Raw genomic sequence first — 22736 nt, forward strand, 5'->3', positions numbered from 1 at the left:
GTGCCTAACTTTAGGTATAGAATTTGCCTCTAAGAGAGTAGATTCTGTGTTTGTAGTGTCCTATGTATAATAGTGTTTGCCTTTTCTTTTCTTTTCAGGTTAAGCTCTACACAGCTAAAAATTTTTACATGTGAATACTGCAACAAGGTTTTCAAATTCAAACACTCCCTTCAGGCTCATTTGAGGATTCATACAAATGAAAAACCGTACAAGTGTTCCCATTGTAACTATGCCAGTGCCATTAAAGCCAACCTCTGTGTCCATATGCGCAAACACACTGGGGAGAAGTTTACCTGTGATTATTGCTCATTCACCTGTTTGAGCAAAGGTCATCTCAAAGTACACATCGAACGCGTTCACAAGAAAATTAAACAGCACTGTCGTTTCTGCAAAAAGAAGTACTCGGACGTTAAAAATTTAATCAAGCACATTCAAGAAGCCCATGACTTTCAAGACCAAAAAGTCAAGGATATGTTTGACGAGCTTCGTTTGTTGACAAGGGAAGGCAAAAGACAACTGCTTTACGATTGCCACATATGTGAACGTAAGTTTAAAAATGAGCTAGATCGAGACCGTCACATGCTGGTTCACGGCAATGAAAGACCCTTTGCTTGCGAGTTGTGTGGCCATGGGGCTACAAAGTATCAGGCTCTTGAACTTCATATCCGAAAACATCCATTTGTATACGTTTGCTCTTTATGTTTGAAGAAGTTTGTCAGTTCTATCCGGCTTCGAGCACATATCAAAGAATTACATGATAGCTCACAAGAGAGAGCGGTTTTTAACAGTTCTGTCAATAATAGCTTTTGCCTTCTGGAACCAGGTGGTGATATCCAACAGGAAGCTCTTGAGGAACTGAAATCACAGACTGATGTTGAATTGACTTTAAATGGTGATCAACCTGCAGAAGTAAACTCCAAAACTGATAGCAGCAGCCCTGATAGTCTCTCAGAAACTCTGACAATTTCTTCGATAAAACAAGAAAATCATTGTATGGAGAATGCAATAGGTACACATCAATCAGCATCCAAAGAACCTAAAGCAAGCCTTCAGTCACCAGTGGTTCCAGAGAATCTTTCCCAGAAAGTCATTGCTGCTGATTCTAATGAACCAGTTTTGTCTGTAAAACAGAAAGACTCGTCCAATAATTTGGAAAATATGCAGGACAAAGATGATTTATCTTTGTCTGGATGTACAACTGCTACTGTAAACCTAGAAAACGCAAAGTCCAGTAGTTCTTCAGTTTCCACAGAGGATGTTCAGACACTTTCGCTTAATGAACTTCAGCCCAGTATCTCTCCAGAACAAAACAACAAAGATTCAGGAAACTGTAATGAATCTACAGATTGCCCGGCGTCTAGTCCTTGTAACCACGTATCGGATAATCCCGGTGAAAGTACTGCATTTATGCAGATACTTGATGGCTTAAAAAAGCGGCAACTAAATATTGGCTTATTTGAGAAGATCAGGAAAGTTTATGGAGACATAGAATGCGAATATTGTGGTAAGACATGATAGAATGCAGTGTGTGGTTTTCAAAAAAATGTGCTCAGTTCTTGTTTTCATGGGTTAGACCAGTGTCCCGCAAACTTTTCGGCAAGCGGCACACTAAACCCGGTGCCCCGGCCAGAAGGCATCCGGAAGTGCGCAGACGCCATCTGACCATGATCCTGAAGCTGGTGGGAGATCCTAGAGGACGGGTGGTGCGGGGAGAGGAAGGGAGATGCCGGCGAGGAGGAGAGTCGTCTGTGCCAGCTGACTGCCTACAAGACGTGCCTATCGCCACGTGAGGCACGTGCTAAAAGCATTCAGCTGGTGCCTCTCCTTACTGGTGTCTCATCGGGGCACTCTGCTGTGGCATATTAGTGTGCTCTGACACTTAGGGCCTGTTTTACAAAGCTACGCTAGCGGCTACTGCGCGATAATGGCCCCGAAGCCCATAGAGATTTAAAGGGCTTCGGGGCTGTTGCCGCGCGGCTTTATAAAACAAGCTGATAGTTTGCGATACACTTTGTTAGATCTTTAATTGTTATTATTTTTAATCATGCATGTATTGTGTTTTTGTTTTTTAAAGATATTTTAATATGTCAGACAGAGGAATAAGGACTGGGTGACATCTAATAGTCCTTTCCAGCACTGTTGCTCATTGTCAGGGCAGTGGGCCCTAGGCGCAAGTTTCAAGTTTAATAAATTCTTTGATTAGATCGCAAAATCTCATTTCAATGCGATTTACATCAGATAAAATTCAAATAACATAATAAGAACCACAAATATCACATATACTGCTCATTAACATTAAAACATTAGGGAAAAGGGCAGCTTAAATTACATTATTAAAAAAATAAAACCAGAAATAAAATCGGGTATAGGTTTAGTACACATGGGAAGGGAGACACATACTCACATATTTCACTGAACCACCTCGCCCTGCCTTAAAGTAAATAAGTCTGATCTATTGAAAAGCGTCTTTAAAAAGCCTGCTCTTTAGAAGACTTTTAAATTTATTCAATAGTTTTTCTTCTCTGAGATTAAGTGGAACTAAGTTCCAGATTTGGGGGGCCGAAACTGAAAAAATCATATCTCTCCTAGAGTATATAATTTTTAAAGAAGGGACTGTTAGTAGGGCTTTGTCATCTGATCTTAAAGATTTTAATGGAGAGTAAGGTATTAAATATCTTTCCAGAAATGTCGGGGCTTTATTTATGAGTATTTTATGAGTAAGTAGAGCTATCTTATAAGTGATTCTATGAATTACTGGTAACCAGTGTTTTTCTTTTAAAAGTGGTGTTACGTGAACAAGCACACTGGGCCCTCTGGCCCCCTCTGCCCTGCCCATGCCTCCATTTATTTATTTAACTGCTTGCCAACAAATAATATTCCCAACACGTTACTGCAAGAGCAGGACATCAGCGTGGCTACACATGATGATGTCACTGGATCAGCACACTAAATCCTTCGGGCCTGATGCATGCGCCTACTTTGCCTATCCTTTAATCCTGCACTGCTTATTGTTTTCTGTTCTCTTAAAACCATACCAAGATTGTCCATGAAATGAATGCATACTCTGATTTTAATCTTAGGAAGAAATTTGAGGCCCAGTCTCCTCTTCTAAACTTCCCTGCAGTTATGTCCATTATGCAAATCATCACGACTCTTAAGAGAAAAAGGAACCTGGCTTTTAGTTCACTTTAATTTGTGTATTCCAATTTGTTCTCTTGATCTTGTCATCTCTTCCCAGTTTGTTAACTAAACTAAGTAGAACAGGAATGAAATGAGACTACATACCGTGTTTCCCTGAAAATAAGATACTGTCTGATATTAATTTGGGGCCCAAAAAAGGCATTAGATCTTATTTTCAGGGATGTCTTATTTTTTTTCATGTAATGATCATCTCTCCTTTCCTCTCCTCCACCCCAATTATTCCTATTTCCTTTCTCTCCTCCACATGTGCAGCATCTTTCCTCCCCTCTCACCCATCCCTTGTGCAGCAGAACCCTTGTAGCTTCTATCCCTCCCTCCTATACCCCAGTGTAGCATCTTTCTAACCCCCCCCCCCACGCTGATCCATCCAAACCGCGAGACAGGAATACCTTATAACAGCGTCGGCAGCAATCTACACAGGCTGCTTCGTGGCCTTCTATCTCCTAGGTGTTCTTCTGTTGCATATCCCCTAGCAGCCTGAGCCTCTGTTCATTGCTTATGCGAGCATGCACCTAACAGACTCAGCTTGTGGTTACTGTCCACCCTTCCCCCTCCAAATAACCACAGAAACCTCATTTTTTGGCATTTCCTGTTCTCCCCTCCACATAACCCAGCAACCTTAACCTTTGTCCATTGCCTGCCTGCTCCCCCCATTCGCCCCTATGGAGCTCCAACCCCATCTTCCTAACCCCAGCATCAGAGCATTTCTAATCCTGAACCCCTTTCTCCAACTTGCTTCCTTGTCAGCTCCAGCCTCTGCTTCAGTCTCTTGCTCTTAGCCCTCTTCTCTGAACTTCAGCGTTTGATTCTTTCCCCAGTCCTAGCATCATCCTGCTTCTCCTGCATGCCTTCTGTGTGAGCTACCTAACACCCCCACCATCTGCCGACTTGAGCCCTCTTCTTCCATACCTACCTCTTTAATACGTGCTTCCTTCTCCCATCTTCTGCTCCCCTGTCAGCCATTAGTCCCCTTCTACCATCTCTTATCTCTTCATACCTGCCATCTCCTCCCAGCTCCAGCCTCAGCCCCTTTTGGCAGCCCTAATCCCAGCATTTTCCTTCTTTCTGTTTGATACCTATTAATCCTCTGCAGTTTGACAGGAGCTTGTATTTTTTTGCTGCTGTCACTCTACCTCTTCTTAATCAGCTGTGCTCACTGACTTTGTGGCAGGAGTTGAAGGCAGAGAAGTAAGTACTTCCTTTATTGCTTGAGAAACAGAAAGTACGTGTTCTCTGCTTTCAGCTCCTGCGCCATGCTGGAGGACAAATCTGGCCCTAGAACAGGCAGAACTGTGACAGCAAAAATGCAGCTCTTGCTGCCTTTCAGGAGATATAGAGGTGTCAGCTAGGCTGGAGTTGGGAGCTTATATTGTAGTAAATTGACAATGACATATTAGAATGGCCCCCAATGTATCATCTTTTGTGCTGTCCCAATGCTACTGTTCTGCTACCCTTATGCTCTGAGCCCTAAGTGATAGGTCGGAAACCTGGGGTTTGTCAAGTCCTGCCCTAAGACATAAGGAAAAAGGCTTGGATCCTTCCTATATGTTGTGGTCTGTTAGAAAGTTCTAAGGAGGGAAAAAGTTAGATACTGCTCTTTGTGGTATCCTCCTACACACCTGACACCCTCTAGCTGGTAAATGATGCTTTGTATGCCTAGATAAAGGTGCCAATCCAACATCTGGGGTTGCCATGGTTATCTGAACTGCCTGGACATGCCATCTGGGTAATGGGAAGCAACATGAGACCCTGGACCCAGTAGGGAGAACTTGCTCCTCCTCTGACCTATGCTAATAAAACAAAACAAACCCCCCCCCTCCCCATACACATACAAAAACAAATATAAGAGTTGGATTTTCAGTGGCAGCAATCAACCTATTCATTTCAACCAGACTTGTCCACCGATCCACTAAAATCCAGTCCATCTAGTGCTTTTTTATCCCAGGACAAGCAGGCAGGTATTCTCACTAATGGGTGACGTGATCCAACGGAGCCCCGGTGCGGACGCTTCTTTGAAGAAAACTCAAAGTTTCGAGTCACCCGCACCGCGCATGCACGAGTGCCTTCCCACCCAGACCAGGGTGGCCCTTGGAAGTTTGGTCATTTTTGTGGTGCTTACAGCGGGATTCCTACTCCCCACCACAATTCAGCTCTTTGTTAGCTTGAACCATGCGGTGCTGGAAGTTCAGCTTGGTTTTGCTGTTGTCAAGCCTTGTGAGGCTTGAAACTGTAAGATCAACTCCATCTTTCCGGCACGACGCAGCTCAAGTTTGTAGACAGCTGTGTCAGGGTGGGGAAACCAGAATCCCTCTGTTTGTTCTGCACCTGAAGCCAGGTGAGGGAAAAGAGAGGCGTAAAGACAGGGTGAAGGGGTGTACGTGAGAGACAGTATGTGAGCAAGATTGGGTGAAGGCGGGAGAAGGGACAATGCACTGTTGTATTTTTCTACTATTTGATGAAATATAGGATGTGGCAAAATACTATGATGCATGTTTTGGCCCTCCAAATGTTGCTAAATAGAAAATGTGGCTCTTGATAGAAAAACATTAGACGTGCCTGATTTTTATTATTTTTTTTTCCAATTCTTTATTCATTTTTTCATCCTATATGAAGTATACAATATTACATCAATTGAATCATTGAGCCTGATTTTAAACGCTGACTATGGTATATTTAGCATCACTCTACATAGAGTTAGCACTTAGCAGTGCTGAATATACTGTATGTATTTGCTGCTTGACAGCCATGACCATTCTCCATATAGCAGCTGAAAATGTACAGATGGTAGTTATATATTCACCAACCACCAGTAAGCATTTATTGTTTGAATATTGCCTACCAGAGAACGTTTATCATTTGCCACCTAGATTTTGTGCATTATTGCCAGTTTTTGAGAGCGAGTCATCATTTCAGGAATGCATTTTTGCCACTCTATCATGTACATTGCCACTTGAGCACGTGTAGTCTCGAACAGTTTTGGAAGCTGAAAGTCATATTTTTTTTTCAGAGTTGAACTGGTTTTTGGTAGGCCACCCCCTCCATGAATTAAAGTTCTGTAAAAGGATATTAAATCAGTATTTAAACAAACCTTTCTTAATAATTATACACCTTCATGCTTTAAATATTTTGTAATCCTTATTTGTAGGCAAACTGTTTTGGTACCAAGTGCATTATGATATGCATGTTCGTACCCACACCCGAGATCACCTCTACTACTGCTCCCAATGTAGCTACTCATCCATCACCAAGAACTGCCTAAAACGACACGTTGTTCAAAAGCATAGCAATATCTTGCTTAAATGTTCAACTGAGGGTTGCGGCTACACCACGCCAGATAAATATAAGCTCCAGGCACATATTAAAGTACATGCTGAATTGGTAAGTGTCTGAAAAAACATTGTACTCATGTCAATTTGTGAATAGTAATTTTTCCTGATTGTTTTTAGTTATTTGCTGTAGTATGATCCCATTCATATTATCTTGTGTTTTGACCTTTATTATATAATACTAGCTCTTCTGTTACTGGTCCAGATTTTTTTTTGTGCCAGAAGGATATGTGCTTCTATATGAGATTTTTATGGGTAAAATTTTTTTCCTATAGAAAAGGATAGACTTTTATATTCTTTCACCTTTACTTATGACATCTATGCTCGCAAACCAAGGTTTTACTGTATTCTAAATGAGGTCTCACCAAAATCTTATACAAGGGCATCAATACCTCCTTTTTCCTACTGGCCATACCTCTTCCTATGTACCCTAGCATTCTTCTAGCTTTCGCCGTCACCTTTTCAACCTGTTTGGCCACCTTAAGATCATCACATACAATCACACCCAAGTCTCGCTCTTCCGTTGTGCACATAAGTTCTTCACCCCCTAAATTGTACTGTTCCCTCTGGCCTTTGCAGCCCAAATGCATGACCTTGCATTTCTTAGCATTAAATTTTAGCTGCTAAATTTCAGACACACCTATTCAAATTTGCCTGTTTTTGTTACAAAACAGTATTTGGTCTATCCCCAAGCTACATCAACCCACACTTCTTCCTGAATCACAGAAACAAGAACTCCCGCAGAATTCAGCTGTTCGCCTTCCCCTCCCTAAAACTCTGTCACTCCAATAAATTCCTCGACAAAACCTTCACCTTCCAGGCTGCCAAATTAAACCCATGGATAGCCCAAATGATCCTCGAGGCCCCCACCTACCTCAGCTTTAGAAAATTACTCAAAACCCACTTCTTCCAAGGCCAGGACCCTTAATGTCCCCTCCTCAAAGAACCAAAACCTCCCTCCCTCCCCCCATTGTACTACCCTACCCCTCCCTTGACCCACTCTATCCTACTCCTTCAAACTTCAACTACTTCGTGCCTGCAACTTTGATCAATTGATACTTAACCATTTGTAACCATGTTTAATTGATGTGAACCACCTAGAACTCCCTGGGTATGGTGGTATACAAAAATAAAGTTATTATTATTATTATTAGATAAAGAGATTAGGTTCCTACCTTGCCAATATCTTTTCTAGTAGACAGGTGTGTAATTCCAGATCCCCACTCTGTCATTTATTTCCTTCGCCTGCCTACTGACTCACTCAGAATGTGACTTTAAGGTTATGAAGAGTAGTCTATTGTTAAGACACTTTGGAGCATTATTTGAGCTCCATTAATGTTTCTTCTTGACATGATTATTTTGCTTTTTTTGATTGATCAAAATTTAACATGTTTTTTATATGTTCTTCGGGGAGATTCCCCAAACCCATCCTTTACATCTGTTTCTAGAAGGGGCCATTTTGAAACTAAGGGCTCCTTTTACTAAGCTGCTCCTCCATTGAGCTGGCGTTAGTTTTTGGTGCGTAGCGTGGGGTTAGCGTGCGCTAAAAAGGCCAGCGCACCTTAGTAAAAGGAGCCCTAACTGTATGGGGACAGATGAGCCCTCTCTGAAGTAGGAAGGATTCCAAAAATCCGAAGTGGATTCTTTCTGCAAGGCTCGCGAGCACTGGGATATAACCCCGCTCGTCCAGAATGATACACCTATCTACTTGAAAAGATATTAGCAAAATAAGAACCTAATCTCTTTTTCTTTGAATGCTTTAGTTGTAGCTTCATCAAGGGCTCTTGGGGATCATTTATATTCAACCTACTTAAACTCCTCCTTCGCCTACTCTCTTTATAACATTCCCATGTATAGTCTACTCCCTGGTATCATCCTCTCTATATCCTAATAAGCAACTGGTTTTTCAAATAATCAACTTAATCCATATTATATTCCACTATAACCTTCTTCTTAACATTTTATGAAAATCAAATAACCTTTAAGCAATGTAACCAGAATTAATTTTCCTATGAAATGCAATTTATTATGTTATGAAATTCCTATGTAACGTTTTTTTTATGAAATGTAATCAGAAATAATTTCCTATGTAACATAACCAGAAACAATCTCTGATATATTGTATCTATGTCTTTATCTATTCTATTTGCTTTATCTAATAATTATTTTTCTTGGGTACTTTAGCTAGATTGTGAGCCTTCGGGACAGTTAGGGAATTTCTAAGTACCTTTTTTCATTTATTTCAATTTTTATTGCATATTTATGGTATCTATACTGTAAACCGCTTTGAACCTCACGGTATAGCGGTATACAAGAAATAAAATTATTATTATTATCATTTATTCTGCATATCATGACGTTAAACTGTCCAGTGATCTGTTGTTACTGCATTTTTTTTAAACTAGGACAAAAGAAGTTATTCATGTCCTGTATGTGAGAAATCATTCTCAGAAGATAGACTTATAAAATCGCACATCAAGACAAATCACCCTGGTAAGAATAACTGTAAATGTATCTTCCCAATTACAATATAATATTAATCACCGTTCTCTTTTAAATCTATGAGCATTCTTTTTTGGATTTACCTGTTATATTTTGCATTCCTTTGAGTACAAAAATAAAGTTTAAAAAATCTATAAGAATTATTGATAGGTAAACATATCTCAGCAGTGGAATTAAAAGAAAATGATGCACCTTTTCTTTCTCATCTATCAGAATGTCAGCTCCAGAAAGGAACCAACAGAACTACTATGTGACCTAATAAGACCAATAGGCATGAGATAAGCATAACTGCCTCCCGAGCAGTAGGATATCCTCCCTGCATGCAATACTGTTGGCCAGGGCTAGTCAGTTCTGGTCCTCAAGGTCCCCAGGCTGTCCAGCATTTCAGGATATCCACAGTGAATGTATGCATATCTCTCTCATGCATATTCATTGTGGATATTCTGAAAACCTGGCCTACCTGTGGACCTCGAGAGCTACAATTGAGTGGCCCTGCTGTTGGCTCTTTAGCCAATAGTTGTTGAACATTCTTATAATTATATGAGTTCTTCAAGCATTTTTATAGCTATTTTGAGACTGCTGTTTTAACATGTTTCATATCTCAGTTATCTACAGTGTGTGCTCATAAAAATAATTACTGTGAAATTTTTAGAGCAGTTTTCTTATTAAATGTGTCATAAATATGTCATAGCATGACTTCTCTCAAAAGTTTTATCTTCCTTATCGTCCTGGCCAGATTAGTACAGTTGAGTAAGTATGTCTCTCTTGCCATTAGATCACTGGTCTCAAACTCGCGGCCCTTGGGCCACATGTGGCTCGCCAGATACTATTTTGAGGCCCTCTGTATGTTTAAATCACAAAAGTAAAATAAAACAGTTTCTTGATCGTCTCTTTAGCTATAAATTACAATATTATCATTAAGACTTAGCCAAAAGCAGAGTTATAAATTATAAAGAGTTTTACTTCATGCAAAATTGTCATTTCTTTAATAAGGCATTAACTATTTATTTGAGGCCCTCTAAGTACCTATAAATTCAAAATGTGGCCCTGCAAAGGGTTTGAGTTTGAGACCACTGCATTAGATAGAACCAAAGAAAAACAGCTCAGAGCTGGCTTTACGTCTTTTATAGGGGACAGGTACTATCTTGAACTCTTTCAGTATTATCTGGCTTTAGCCGATGGCGCAGACATGTGGCCTTGTGCAGCAACTGTGACTGGCCAAAAAGGTTTCTTGCAGGAAGGCTGTAGGTCCACACTCCTGATGGCGCATAGACTGAGTCTAGATGCGATGTAGGTAACCTGTGGGGGATTATCTCCTCCACCTTGGGATCATACTTGCTGGACACTGAATTACCACACCGTTGTGTCTAGTACCAGGGATTGCATCTCTGATACTAGGAGCTAATTGGCAGCATGGCCCCTGTCCTGTTCCTACTCTCCTATAGTGCTGTGTTGGATTTGGACTTACTCAGGGAGATCTTAAGTGATCACACTTCTCTTCCCCACCCAGTTTTTTTCTGGTATGCCTGAGGGAGAAAAAAATGAGGTGACACAATGTGCAGGAAAGTCAGCTGTGTTTTGACTGTGCTTTGTCTTGACAACAGATGGATTCTTCTCACTGGGTGATTGCACACTACTCAGGGGGACTTCATTCACTAACAATGTAGGCTTCCGGGACAGTATTAGGTGCTGCAGTGAGCTCTATAGTTGGCATTACAGATGAATACTCATGCCATAGCTAACTCCTATTTTTCAGCACTTAAGTTTTGACCCTTGTATTGGATCTTGACAATATTTGCAAGAAAATGAGTTGGAGACATTGCTTGTCCCATTCATTTTTTAATGCTTATAATTCAGTTCTGTCATTGCAGTTCTATTTTTAAGTGCTCACTCTGTTCCTTCCAAATTTCAACAGCATTAGCAATATAACAGCTATATTACTGTATTTTGTTTAAAGCTTCAGAAATGGGTTTCAGGATTCTCAGGATATCTTCAACATTTCTCTTAAGTTCCGTGATGATTTTGGCTGTAATAGTGCCATCTATTTTCTCTTTCTTTTGTTCACAAACTGTCATCAGAATTGGCCAGTTCTTGATTTACTGTTCAAAACAGTCCACTACAGTCTACACTCTACTAACATCTTGAGGGAGCATTAGTTTGGTTCCACTCATTCTTTTCAGAGCTGCTGCAGCAAAATGATTGTTACAGAAGTATTTAGCAATTTCAACAACATTAGTCTTTATTTCTGGGACACTGAAGTCTTTGGCTAGGAGGTGCAGCAAACAAGCATTGCAAACATGTTATTAGCTTGGTATTTATTCTTATTCATACTCTTCTAAATTTCTTCTCATGTTGGATACTTTTGCAGCATTGTCTGTGACTAAACAGCATACTAGACATTTAAAAGCTTATTCACATTTTATTATAGCTTTTGCTGCCACTTCTGTAATTATATTTTCAGAACTCAGATGTACTCCAGAGGACAAGAGTGTCTTAGTCATCCTTTGGCCTAGACATCACTCTTATTTAAATCCAGTACCAAAGAAATCATAAAAATCAGTGACACACCATCTGTGCACAAATACAACTCTTTTTACTCTCTTTATTCTGGTTAGCTTATTTTCATATACACTGATAGGAAGAAGAGTTATACAGATTAAAATAACCCTTACTCTTATAGCACAGCAAAGCTTAGGACAAACCTTACACAAACACCTAATAACATTTTAAACAAGTCATGCTAAGACGGACAGATTTGAAAGAACTGTATTCCCTCCCAGAGAAATTCTTTCTGATGCACCTGGGGAGGAATTGTCTCTTCAAACACTGAAATGCATTGTGTCAGAGAATGCAAGTCCTCCCACTTGCTGAAACTAGAAGCTCAATCTTTATAAGGTTCTGATTACCATGTACATACATATTTATTACTAGTACTACTACAATTAATTATTTCTAGAGCGCTACCTGGCGTACGCAGTGCTAAGTCACAAAGGAGACAGACCCTGCCCAAAAGAGCTTACAGTCTAAACAGACAACACATTCAGGAGCTCTGTGTAGCTCAGGTCACGTAATCTCTTATCTCTGTCTTGTGTTCCATCCAAAGTCTGGTTCGTGCCATTGTTTGTGTTACTTACAAAACTCTTAAATGAGTGGCATAATGTATGGGCAGGTGGTGTGCAGTAAGAAGAGCCATAAAGAGCACTAAAATCAGATGTTATTTTTTTATGTTAGTAACAATGCCTAAAGGGGGCTTCTTGATAGAAGGGGGAGTAAAGTGAATAGCACTATGCTCTCTCTGTGGCACAACCCTTTTCCCTAGCAACCAAAATGAAAGAAATATAGAGACAGGATATTATGAAAAAGTTAAGCAAAAGAAAGGCCTCTTGTGATTATCTCTTATCAGTGAAACAATAGAGCATACAAGAAAGGAATGCAAGCCAATGGGCCCACAAAAGTATAAAGTAGTAAAAGATAAGAAAGACTATGCAAGGCTAAGAAAGAAAAAAGCTTAGTTTTCACATGCAGAGGACAGAGAAGAATGAAAATGTCTGTTTGTTTTTTAGCATTCTTGTATTTGCTCTGACTCTTGCATATGCATAGCCAAACTCTTGTGCCAGTTCTCATGTTGCTACCCATGTCTCTGTATGGCACAGGGGCTTCTTCTGTATTCTATTGCCCCATCTTAAGGTGTCTTATTTGTTAGAGAAACAGAACGCAGGAAGATTTCACAGAAAATAATAATAATAACTTTATTTTTTTATACCACCATACACTAAAAAGAGCTGGACAATCAGCAAAATACAATAATACAATAAAAAATACAAATATTTGTAAAATAGAATTTCAATAATAAAACTCCCATTAAGAAATAAACTTATCGAACAAAGTGGTCTTAATTAATTTCCGAAAACTGCGATAGGATAACAGCTTGCTGAATACATTTACCTAACCAAGATTGTTGCCTACCAGCTTGAAATGCCAGGGTCCTATCTAAGAAGGTCTTATATCTACACCCATTAATATTTAGACAAGCAAATAAGTAGAAGTTTCTAGTTTCTCTTGATGGGTAATTATTTATTGCAGTTTAAGGTTGTGAGAGACAGAAAATCAGAGAAAAATGTGCATATGTAAAAATATAGCACTTAAGATACACTTAAGGGTTGATTTTGTGTATATTGGGTTGCAAAGGAACAATGGGGCTAAGTTCTTTTTCTCAACTCTGTATATTTAATAATATTTTTGCTGTGAAGAAGCAGCATGTTATCTCTGAAGACACAAATTCACAGTTCTGAGAAATGTAAAACCAAATATCTGTGATAATATCTTCTAGACAGAAAAATTGCCTGTGACATTATGAATAGGTTAATGGAATTAATTTACCAAAAATGTAAACATAATTAAAACTAATCCTTATTTCATGATGGAGAATTTTTGGACTATAAATAGAAAACTATCTTTAGATAGATTTTTCCTCAATAAAAGCATATTATTTTTTTAAAAATCCAATTGAAATTATGGCTTTAGCGATTCAACCCCCTGGTTATATGTTCTTTTGTGAGACAAACTTATCTTTTTTTTTCCCCATCTCTATTTTTAGAGGTTTCAATGAGCACTATCTCTGAAGTTCTTGGCAGAAGGGTTCAGCTTAAAGGACTCATAGGAAAGAGAGCAGTGAAATGCCCTTATTGTGAATTCTATTTTATGAAGAATGGATCAGACCTCCAACGTCATATATGGGCTCATGAAGGTAATGTTTTATAACTTAATTGAAGTGGTTTTGTAGTAACTTTATTTTGTTTGTTCTTAGTCTTCACTCCCAATCCTTCAAGTCCTTGAGGGCTGCCAGTAGGCTGGTTTTCAGGATATCCCTAATGAATAATAGCCTGTTTTGCCCTTTCTGGCTGCAGAGAGAGAGAGACTCCCCCTTTCTACAGGAAGCCTCTACCACTTTTCTACCTGTGCTTATGAAGCAAATATCAAGGTCAACTCAGCAAGATGTAGGTTCTTTAATAAATCTCAAATAAACATCAAAGTGAATATTCTCCTTCATAAGATTATAAGCAGTCAGTCTCCGGTTGCTTCCTGAGTCTTAGCATAACTGCCTCCTAAGTCTTGCTATAAATCTTAAATTCTGAAACATGTCAAGAAGTTCACTTTCCAAATCCCCACATTGCTGCTCCCTCTAAATCCATCTGCGTCCACTTGAGTTCAAAGACTCAATGAAGATCCTTGGAGTCCACTCTGACAGTTATCTCACTTTTAAAGTTCAAATACGTGCTGTTCTTACCACCATCTCCTTCGCTCTGCATCACATTTGTTCTGCTAGCCCTTTCTTCTTTCTCTCTCTCTCTCACTGTGCTGTCTGTTCTCTTCTTTGCTTGGTAATTACTCATCTTGACTCCTGGCTTACCCTTCTATTCCCTCAAACATCTACAACTGGTCCAAAAATAATAATGCAAGTTTGCTAATTTCTCTTATGCAAAAAGACATAATAACATAAGAATTTGCCATACTGAGACAGACCAAAGGTCCATCAAGCCCAGTATCCTATTTCCAATAGTGACCAATCCAAATCCCAAGTACCTAGCAAAATCCCTAGTTGTAAAACAGATTTTATGCTGCTTATCCTAGGAATAAGCACTGGATTTTCCCAAGCTATCTCAATAATGGCCTATTGACTTCTCTTTTAGGAAATTAACCAAACCTTTTTTAAAACCTGCTAAACTAACTGATTTCACTACATCCTCCAACAATGAATTCCAGAGTTTAATTACATGTGTGAAGAAATATTTTCTCCGATTTGTTTTAAATCTACCTATTAGTAACTTCATCACATGCCCCCTAGTCCTAGTATTTTTGAAAGAGTAAACAAGCAATTCACATCTACCCTTTCCACTTCACTCAGTATTTTATAGACCTTTATTGACACATTGACGTAATGGGTTGGGAACTGGCTTGGAGGTAGGCTTCAAAGGGTAGTGGTGAACGGCACCCCCTCCGAAATGATGGAGGTGATCAGTGGAGTGCCACAGGGCTCAGTCTTGGGCCCAATCCTATTCAACATCTTTATAAGGGACTTGGCAGAAGGGCTTCGAGGTAAAATAACATTATTCGCCGATGATGCCAAACTAAGTAATGTAGTGGGCAAATGCACAACGGACGAAGATTCAATGCCCGACAACATGATGCATGGCCTACTCCTACTGGAGCGCTGGTCTAGGACCTGGCAACTCAACTTCAGTGCCAAAAAATGCAAAGTTATGCACCTGGGCAGCCAAAATCCATGCAAGTCTTATACCCTTAATGGCGAGATCCTAGCAAAAACGGTAGCAGAACGAGACTTGGGGGTAATCGTCAGTGAAGACATGAAGACTGCCAATCAAGTGGAGCAAGCTTCATCCAAGGCAAGACAAATCATGGGTTGTATACGAAGGGGTTTCGTCAGCCGTAAGGCGGAAGTCATTATGCCATTGTATAGATCCATGGTGAGGCCCCACCTGGAATACTGTGTGCAATTCTGGAGGCTGCATTATCGCAAGGATGTGCTGAGACTGGAGTCGGTGCAGAGAATGGCCACCTGGATGGTCTCGGGACTCAAGGATCTTCCATACGAAGAACGGCTTGACATTACAGCTATACTCTCTCGAGGAGCACAGAGAGAGGGGGGACATGATCGAGACATTCAAGTATCTTATGGGCCGCATCGAGGCGGAGGAAGATATCTTCTTTTTCAAGGGTCCCACGACAACAAGAGGGCATCTGTGGAAAAGCAGGGAAACTACAAGTGACACCAGGAAATTCTTTTTCACTGAAAGGGTGGTTGATCGCTGGAATAGTCTTCCACTACAGGTGATTGAGGCCAGCAGCATGCCTGATTTTAAGGCCAAATGGGATCGGCACATGGGATCTATTCACAGGGCAAAGATAGGGGAGGGACATTAGGGTGGGCAGACTAGATGGGCCGTGGCCCTTATCTGCCGTCTATTTCTATGTTTCTATCATATCACTCTTGATCTGTCTCTTCTCCAAGCTGAAGAGCCCTAGCTGCTTTAGCCTTTCCTCATAGAGAAATTGTCCAATTCCTTTTATCATTTTTGTCACCCTTCTCTATACCTTTTCTAATTCCGCTATATCTTTTTTGAGATAATGGTGACTAGAATTGCACACAGTATTCGAGGTGCGGCCAGACCATAGAGCGTTTCAAGGGCAGTATAAAATTTTCATCTTTTCTTTTCCATTCCTTTCCTGATAATTCCTAACATTGTATTTGCTTTCTTAACTACCACTGTACATTGAGCTGAGGGTTTCAACGTATCCTCAGTGATGACACCTAGATCCTTTTCCTGGGCAATGACTCCTAATGTGGGAACCCTGCATCACGTGGCTATAGTTTGGGTTCCTCTTTCCCAAATGCATCACTTTGCACTTGCTCACATTAAATGTCATTTGTAGCAGCCTCAAAAGAAAGTGAGCAGAAAGTAATCCCCAGGATCCACTTCAAATGTGCGTGTCTGGCCTACAAGATCCTACATGGCATCCTTCCTGCCGTTATCCCTCTATCCTGGAACTCCCCAACCCCTACTTCCTCCAGATCCTCCCAAATTTTTAAACTATCCTTCCCTTCCATAAAAGGTATTTCCCATGTAGGCAAACTTGGGTCATCCCTCCCCTTTAGAATCACTGAGATCTGGAATAACCTCACCTCCCCTCTCCGAACCTCAAGCTCCCTCCAACTCTTCCGCAAACACCTAAAAACCTGGCTATTCTCAAAACTGTAACACTTCCCCCCTCTTAGGCCTCTCACCTTCCCCCTTTACACCTAACTCTTTAATCTCTCCACTGTAGTTCCTCTCTCATCTTTCTTCCTGTAAACCGTGCCGAGCTCCACATTCGTGGAGATGGTGCGGTATATAAACCCAAGGTTTAGTTTAGTTTAGTTTAATGTTGGGCATTATCAAAAAAGGTATCACTACCAGAACGAAGGAAGTTATCCTGCCACTGTATCGAGCAATGGTGCACCCACATCTGGAATACTGCGTCCAATACTGGTCGCCATACCTCAAGAAGGACATGGCAATACTCGAGAGGGTCCAGAGGAGAGCAACGAGGATGATAAAGGGCATGGAGAACCTTTCATATGCCAAACAGTTGGACAAGCTGTGGCTCTTTACCCTGGAAAAGCGGAGACTGAGAGAGGACATGATAGAGACTTATAAAATCATGAAAGGCATAGAGAAGGTGGAACGGGACAGATTCTTTAGACTAGTGGGGACAACAAAAACAAGAGGTCATTCAGAAAAACTGAGAGGAGACAGATTCATAACGAATGCAAGGAAGTTCTTCTTTACTCAACGGGTGGTAGACACCTGGAACGCACTTCCAGGAGAGGTGATAGGACAGAGTACAATTCTGGGGTTCAAAAAGGGACTGGATGACTTCCTGGAAGCGAAGGGGATAACAGGGTACAGATAGAGGTTTACCTTACAGGACATTAAGCGAACAGGGTATGGACGTTTTAGGTTAGGTAGGGAACACTTACAAGTCATGGACCTGGGGGGCCGCTGCGGGAGCGGACTGCCGGGCACGATGGACCCCTGGTCAGACCCGGCAGAGGCAATTCTTATGTTCTTATGTTATGTTCTTATTTTGACACACAGACTCAAAAGGTCCTCTTGCAATTTTTCACAATCCTTTTGCGATTTAACAACTTTGAACAACTTTGTGTCATCAGCAAATTTAATTATCTCAGTTGTTATTCCTATGCTTAGATCATTGATAAATATGTTAAAAGCAGTGGTTCCAGCACAGATCCCAGTATTTACCCTTCTCCATTCAGAATATTGACCATTTAAACCTACTCTCTATTTTCTGTCTTTTAACCAGTTCTTAATCCATAATAGGACATTATCTCCTAGCCCAAGACTTTCCAATTTCCTCAGAAGTCTTTCATGAGGTACTTTCACAAATGCCTTTTGAAAATCTCAAATATATAATGTAAACCGACTCACCTTTATCCACATGTATATTCACCTCTTCAAAGAAATGTAGTAGATTGATGAGGCAAAATTTCTCTTGACTAAATCCGTATTGCCTTTCTCTCATTAATCCATGCCTATCTATATATTCTGTCTTTTTGTTTTTTATAATAGTCTCTACCATTTTGCCTGGCACCGATGTCAGACTCGCCGGTCTATAATTTCTCGGATCCCATCTGGAATCCTTTTTAAAAATCAGTGTCACGTTGGCCACCCTTCAGTTTTCTGGTACTCTGCTAGTTTTCAAAGGAAAATGACAAATTATTAACAACTAGTGTTTAAGCCCGTTACATTAACGGGTGCTAGAATATATGGCTGGCTGTCTTTCTTTATTTATGTCTCTCTCCCTGCTCCTGTCTCTTTCTTCCTTTCTTTCTGTCTCTCTCCCTCCTGCAATTTTTCTCTCTCTCTCCCTGGCACCCTTTGTCTGTCTGTCTTTCTTTCTGTCTCTCTCTGGTCCCCTGTCTGTCTTTATTTCTATCTGTCTCTCTCCCTAGCCTCCTTTGTCTGTCTGTATTTCTTTCTGTCTCTCTCCCCCCCCCTTTCCTTTGCAGAAGCAGCAGTGATATTTCCCTTCCCCTCCAGATCCCTGTGAAGTAGTAGCAGCATTTTTCCCCACCCACCCCCCATTCCCTTCTCTCCCCCCCCACCACCACTTTCCTTTACAGAAGCAGCAGTGATATTTCCCTTCCCCTCCAGATCCCTGCTGAAGCAGTAAAATCATTTCCCCCACCTCCCATTCCCTTCTCTTACCGTGAGCTGCCCTGCTCCGTTCGGCCCCTCCCCCTTCCCTTCCCGCGTGCTGGCCTGCTGCAGGCTTTTTTTTCGGCGGCTCTTCTCACGATCCCCATGGTGGCTGATCCTCCTGTTCAAAGCGGCCTGCTGAGGTTCGCGGCCGGCTGTAACGAACCTCGCAGGCCGCTCTCCAACTCAGTAGCATGTTCCCTCTGACGCGATCGCGTCAGAGGGAACGTGCTACCATGTGGAGAGCGACCTGTGAGGTTCGTTACAGCCGGCCGCGAACCTCAGCAGGCCGCTTTGAACAGGAGCGGTAGCGATTGTTGCGGGAAGGGGGGGAGTCGGCGACGTGCTGTGAACAGGAGCGCCAGCGGCGGCAGGACCATGAGCCCTCCTCCCGCCATCCGCTGCCAGCCGCGGGTTTAAAGTTAGCCGGTCAGGTATTCAGAGCGGCAGGGGGAGGCAACCGGGTAAAGCGCCGTGCCGAGTAGAGGAAGCAAACGCCGTGGCAGGAGAGCAGGGAGTGAGTTTTTCCTTTGCGTTTGTTGGGGGGGGGGGTTTGAACAGGAAGTAGAGCAGAGGCGTGAGTGAGCTGTTCAGCTTCCCCTATCTGGGCAAACCGCTCTGGCGAAAATGGAGTGAAGTGCCGCGTGGGGCCGTAGAAAGAGCGGGGCATGCTGCAGTCTTGGCGGCCACGGACATACGGCAGGGGGAGGCAACCTTTTATTCAATGTTTGCCGGGTAAAGCGCCGTGCCGAGTAGAGGAAGCATTGATTGAGTTTTTCCCTATGTGGAGAAACCGCCGTGGCAGGAGAGCAGGGAGTGAGTGAGTTTTTCCTATGCGGTTGTTTGGGGGGGGGGGGGTTGTGAACAGGAAGTCGAGCAGAGGCGGGAGTGAGCTGTTCAGCTTCCCCTATCTTGGCAAACCGCTCTGGCGAAAATGTAGTGAAGTGTCGCGTGGGGCCGTAGAAAGAGCGGGGCATGCTGCAGTCTTGGCGGCCACGGACATACGGATCACGGAAGCACGCTGATAAGACTGCGCATGCGCCGCCTACGGTTTTATTATATAGATAGCATTGCAAGTTCATTTTTCAATTCTGTGAACACTCTGGGATATATACCATTCGGTCCAGGTGATTTGCTACTGTTCAAATTGTCAAATTGGCCAATTACATCTGAAGTGTAGGGAGCTAAGCAGATTAATTGGCCTCGGACTAGCAAGGTGCCCTGTTTCAGAATCTGCTTCAGGAGCCTTTCACATGCTCCCTTTATCCACTTATAATCTTTAATTTCTGCTGAATTTGGTCAGAGTGGAAGGGCTTACTGGACAAAAACAAAGCCCTCCTTAAGCTGCACCTTTTAGAGCAGGGGTGTCAAACAGGCTGCATTGCCCTGTTCTCTTCATGTTGAGTCTGGAAGCCGACTCAGTCAGGCTTCCCCTACTGACTCATGGATCCCGACTCTTTGTGTAAAGGTAGCTGACTTGGTTTTTCCTTTTATTGCCTGCTTAAAGAGCTGGATCTTTTTGTCGTTGGACCTGTAAGAAAAGGCTCTTCACACCGAGATAGCTACCTTGACTCCACTTTTCCCTGTGGTTTTGTGAAGCCCAGCTGTTTCTGCAAAGACAGCTGAACTGCCTCTGCATCATCTCAGCTCTTTATATTGCTGTGGCCAAAGTTCTGTACAAATTGCTTTATGCAGCTGTGCAAAATTCCTCAAGGAACAAAGATATATATGACATTTCCTAGCTTGTAGCTGAGGGAATGGCTGTAATATCCTGCGTGATGCTTAACATAATGATGTGAACAGGATCTAATTTGCTGCATGAATAGCTTTTACTGACACGACTACCAGCAGCAGCCCATATATATAGGTTGAGTTCAAGTAATTTTCTCTTTGTTCTGCTTTACAGGAGTGAAACCTTTCAAGTGTTGCCAGTGTGAGTATGCAACTCGCAGTAAAAGTAACCTAAAAGCCCATATGAATCGCCACAGTACAGAGAAAACCCACCTGTGTGACATGTGTGGTAAAAAGTTCAAATCAAAAGGCACGTTGAAAAGCCATAAGCTCCTGCACACTGCTGAAGGTAACTGTTTCTCTGATCCACCTCATATGGCTAATTCTTGATATAAATTCTAGTGATATTCTTGTGGAAGATTAATCAGTTGCATATTGATACATTCAGATTTTGATTTAAATTAAGTACTGTTAATTAAAATGTACGAGTAGTTAAATTATCCTTAAAGAAATTACTCTTAGAGCAGGGTTCTGAATCCTTGGGAAACATCCAGCCAGTCAATTTTTTTAGGATATCCACAATAAAATATGCATGATATAAATTTGTACACAGTGGTGGTAATTCATGAAAATTTATATCGTTCATATTCATTTTGGGTATCCTGGAAATTCGACTGACAAGTTATCCTGAGGACTTGATTGAGATCCACTGGTTTAGGTTGGGATCTGTATAGTGTACCTTAATTCAGAGGTTCTCAACCTAGTCCGCAGGACACATCTAGCTAGTCAGGTTTTTAAGCTATCCACAATGAATATGCATGAAATAAATTTATGTGCACTATCTCTGCATGCAAATCTATCTCATGCATATTCATTATGACTAGGTGTGTCCCGAGGACTGACTTGCGATCCCTGCCTTGATTAAATGTTAGCTCAGATTAGATCCAGTTTTGGAATTTTCTCTAGTTGCCTTATTAATTCTCTTCTAGGAAGTATATCTTGATTTATGTACCTTCATGTATCTTAAGAGATAAATGATTAATAAAAGTGAGGATTCCTTTCCCGACGTATCATTTGAGATAAAAACATCAAAATCTCTTAAATATAATAAACAACTCTCAGTAAAGTGCTTTCCTAATCAAAAACATTGAAACTGGAAGTATCTAAAGACCATAAGACCTGTTCAGGCTGTCCACCAGCTTTGACATTTCTGCAGTCTCTTCTCCTTCAGAGATGCCCTATGCATCTTTCATGCTTTTTTAAATTCAGATACTGACGTCACCTTCACTGAACTATATATCTATCACTCATACCCTCAATCTATCCCATTTTACCCTCACCCTATGACCCCCTTGTCCCAGAGCTTCTTTGCTGTTGCAGGAAACATGCCTTCTGTACACCTGTACCTTGGAAATAATTAAATGTCCATCATAACTCCCTGTCCTGACTTTCTTCCAAGTTCCATATATTTAGTTCTTTGTCTGCATATACTTTTTTTTTGCCTCAGTGATTACTTTTATTATTTCTGTCAGGTTGGTTTTTTCCTTTGTTAGTTTATATATTTACAAAGCAATTATTGTAGTAAATTGAGTAATACAATTCTTTTGGTTCAATCTGAAAGGGCTGTGTTGAGATTACTTTTTTTTTTTTTAAATATATCTTTATTAATTTTTCATTCTAAGCACAGAGCATAAAGGAATACATACAAATAATTTGAAAAACAGCACTTACATCCATCAATAAATACATGAGAAACCATTTTCTCCCCCCACCCACCCACCCACCCTAATTCCATTGTATACAATAAAGCCATACAACAGTACATACATATAATTAATAAACAAATCCTAATATAATAACCCTCTCCCTCCCATCCACCCCTCTTCCCTGGATGTGCAAATCAAACCGGTAATAGGGAAATAAACCATTTAATTAAAATATCTAAATATTTCAACTTGTTTCTTTAAATTAATTGATAATGTTTAGTTCAACAGAATCAGATATTTAGTTCTTTGTCTGCATATACTTTGACATATACCAAAAATGCCATGACATTTTTAGTATCTACTACTACTACTTATCACTTATATAGCGCTGAAAGGCGTATGCGACACTGTCCATTTTGACATTTACAGACTGTCCCTGCTCGGAAGAGCTTACCATCTAATTTGAACAGGCAAGAACATGACATAGAGGG

At 41.1% G+C, this 22736-nt stretch overlaps 1 protein-coding gene across 4 annotated transcripts in view; it reads left to right on the forward strand.

The window, feature by feature from the left end:
* Window positions 1-22736, forward strand: part of ZFAT (zinc finger and AT-hook domain containing) — a 305185-nt gene that overhangs the window by 220221 nt on the left and 62228 nt on the right. For all 4 annotated transcript variants that reach the window (XM_033932774.1, XM_033932772.1, XM_033932773.1 and 1 more), the window contains 5 exons: window positions 99-1504; window positions 6347-6579; window positions 8933-9020; window positions 13627-13776; window positions 20715-20888. In XM_033932774.1, the coding sequence (XP_033788665.1) occupies window positions 99-1504; window positions 6347-6579; window positions 8933-9020; window positions 13627-13776; window positions 20715-20888 (2051 nt within the window). The remainder of the gene's footprint in view (window positions 1-98; window positions 1505-6346; window positions 6580-8932; window positions 9021-13626; window positions 13777-20714; window positions 20889-22736) is intronic.

The sequence above is a fragment of the Geotrypetes seraphini genome, chromosome 2, assembly GCF_902459505.1.
Source record: "Geotrypetes seraphini chromosome 2, aGeoSer1.1, whole genome shotgun sequence".
Lineage (NCBI taxonomy): Eukaryota > Metazoa > Chordata > Amphibia > Gymnophiona > Dermophiidae > Geotrypetes > Geotrypetes seraphini.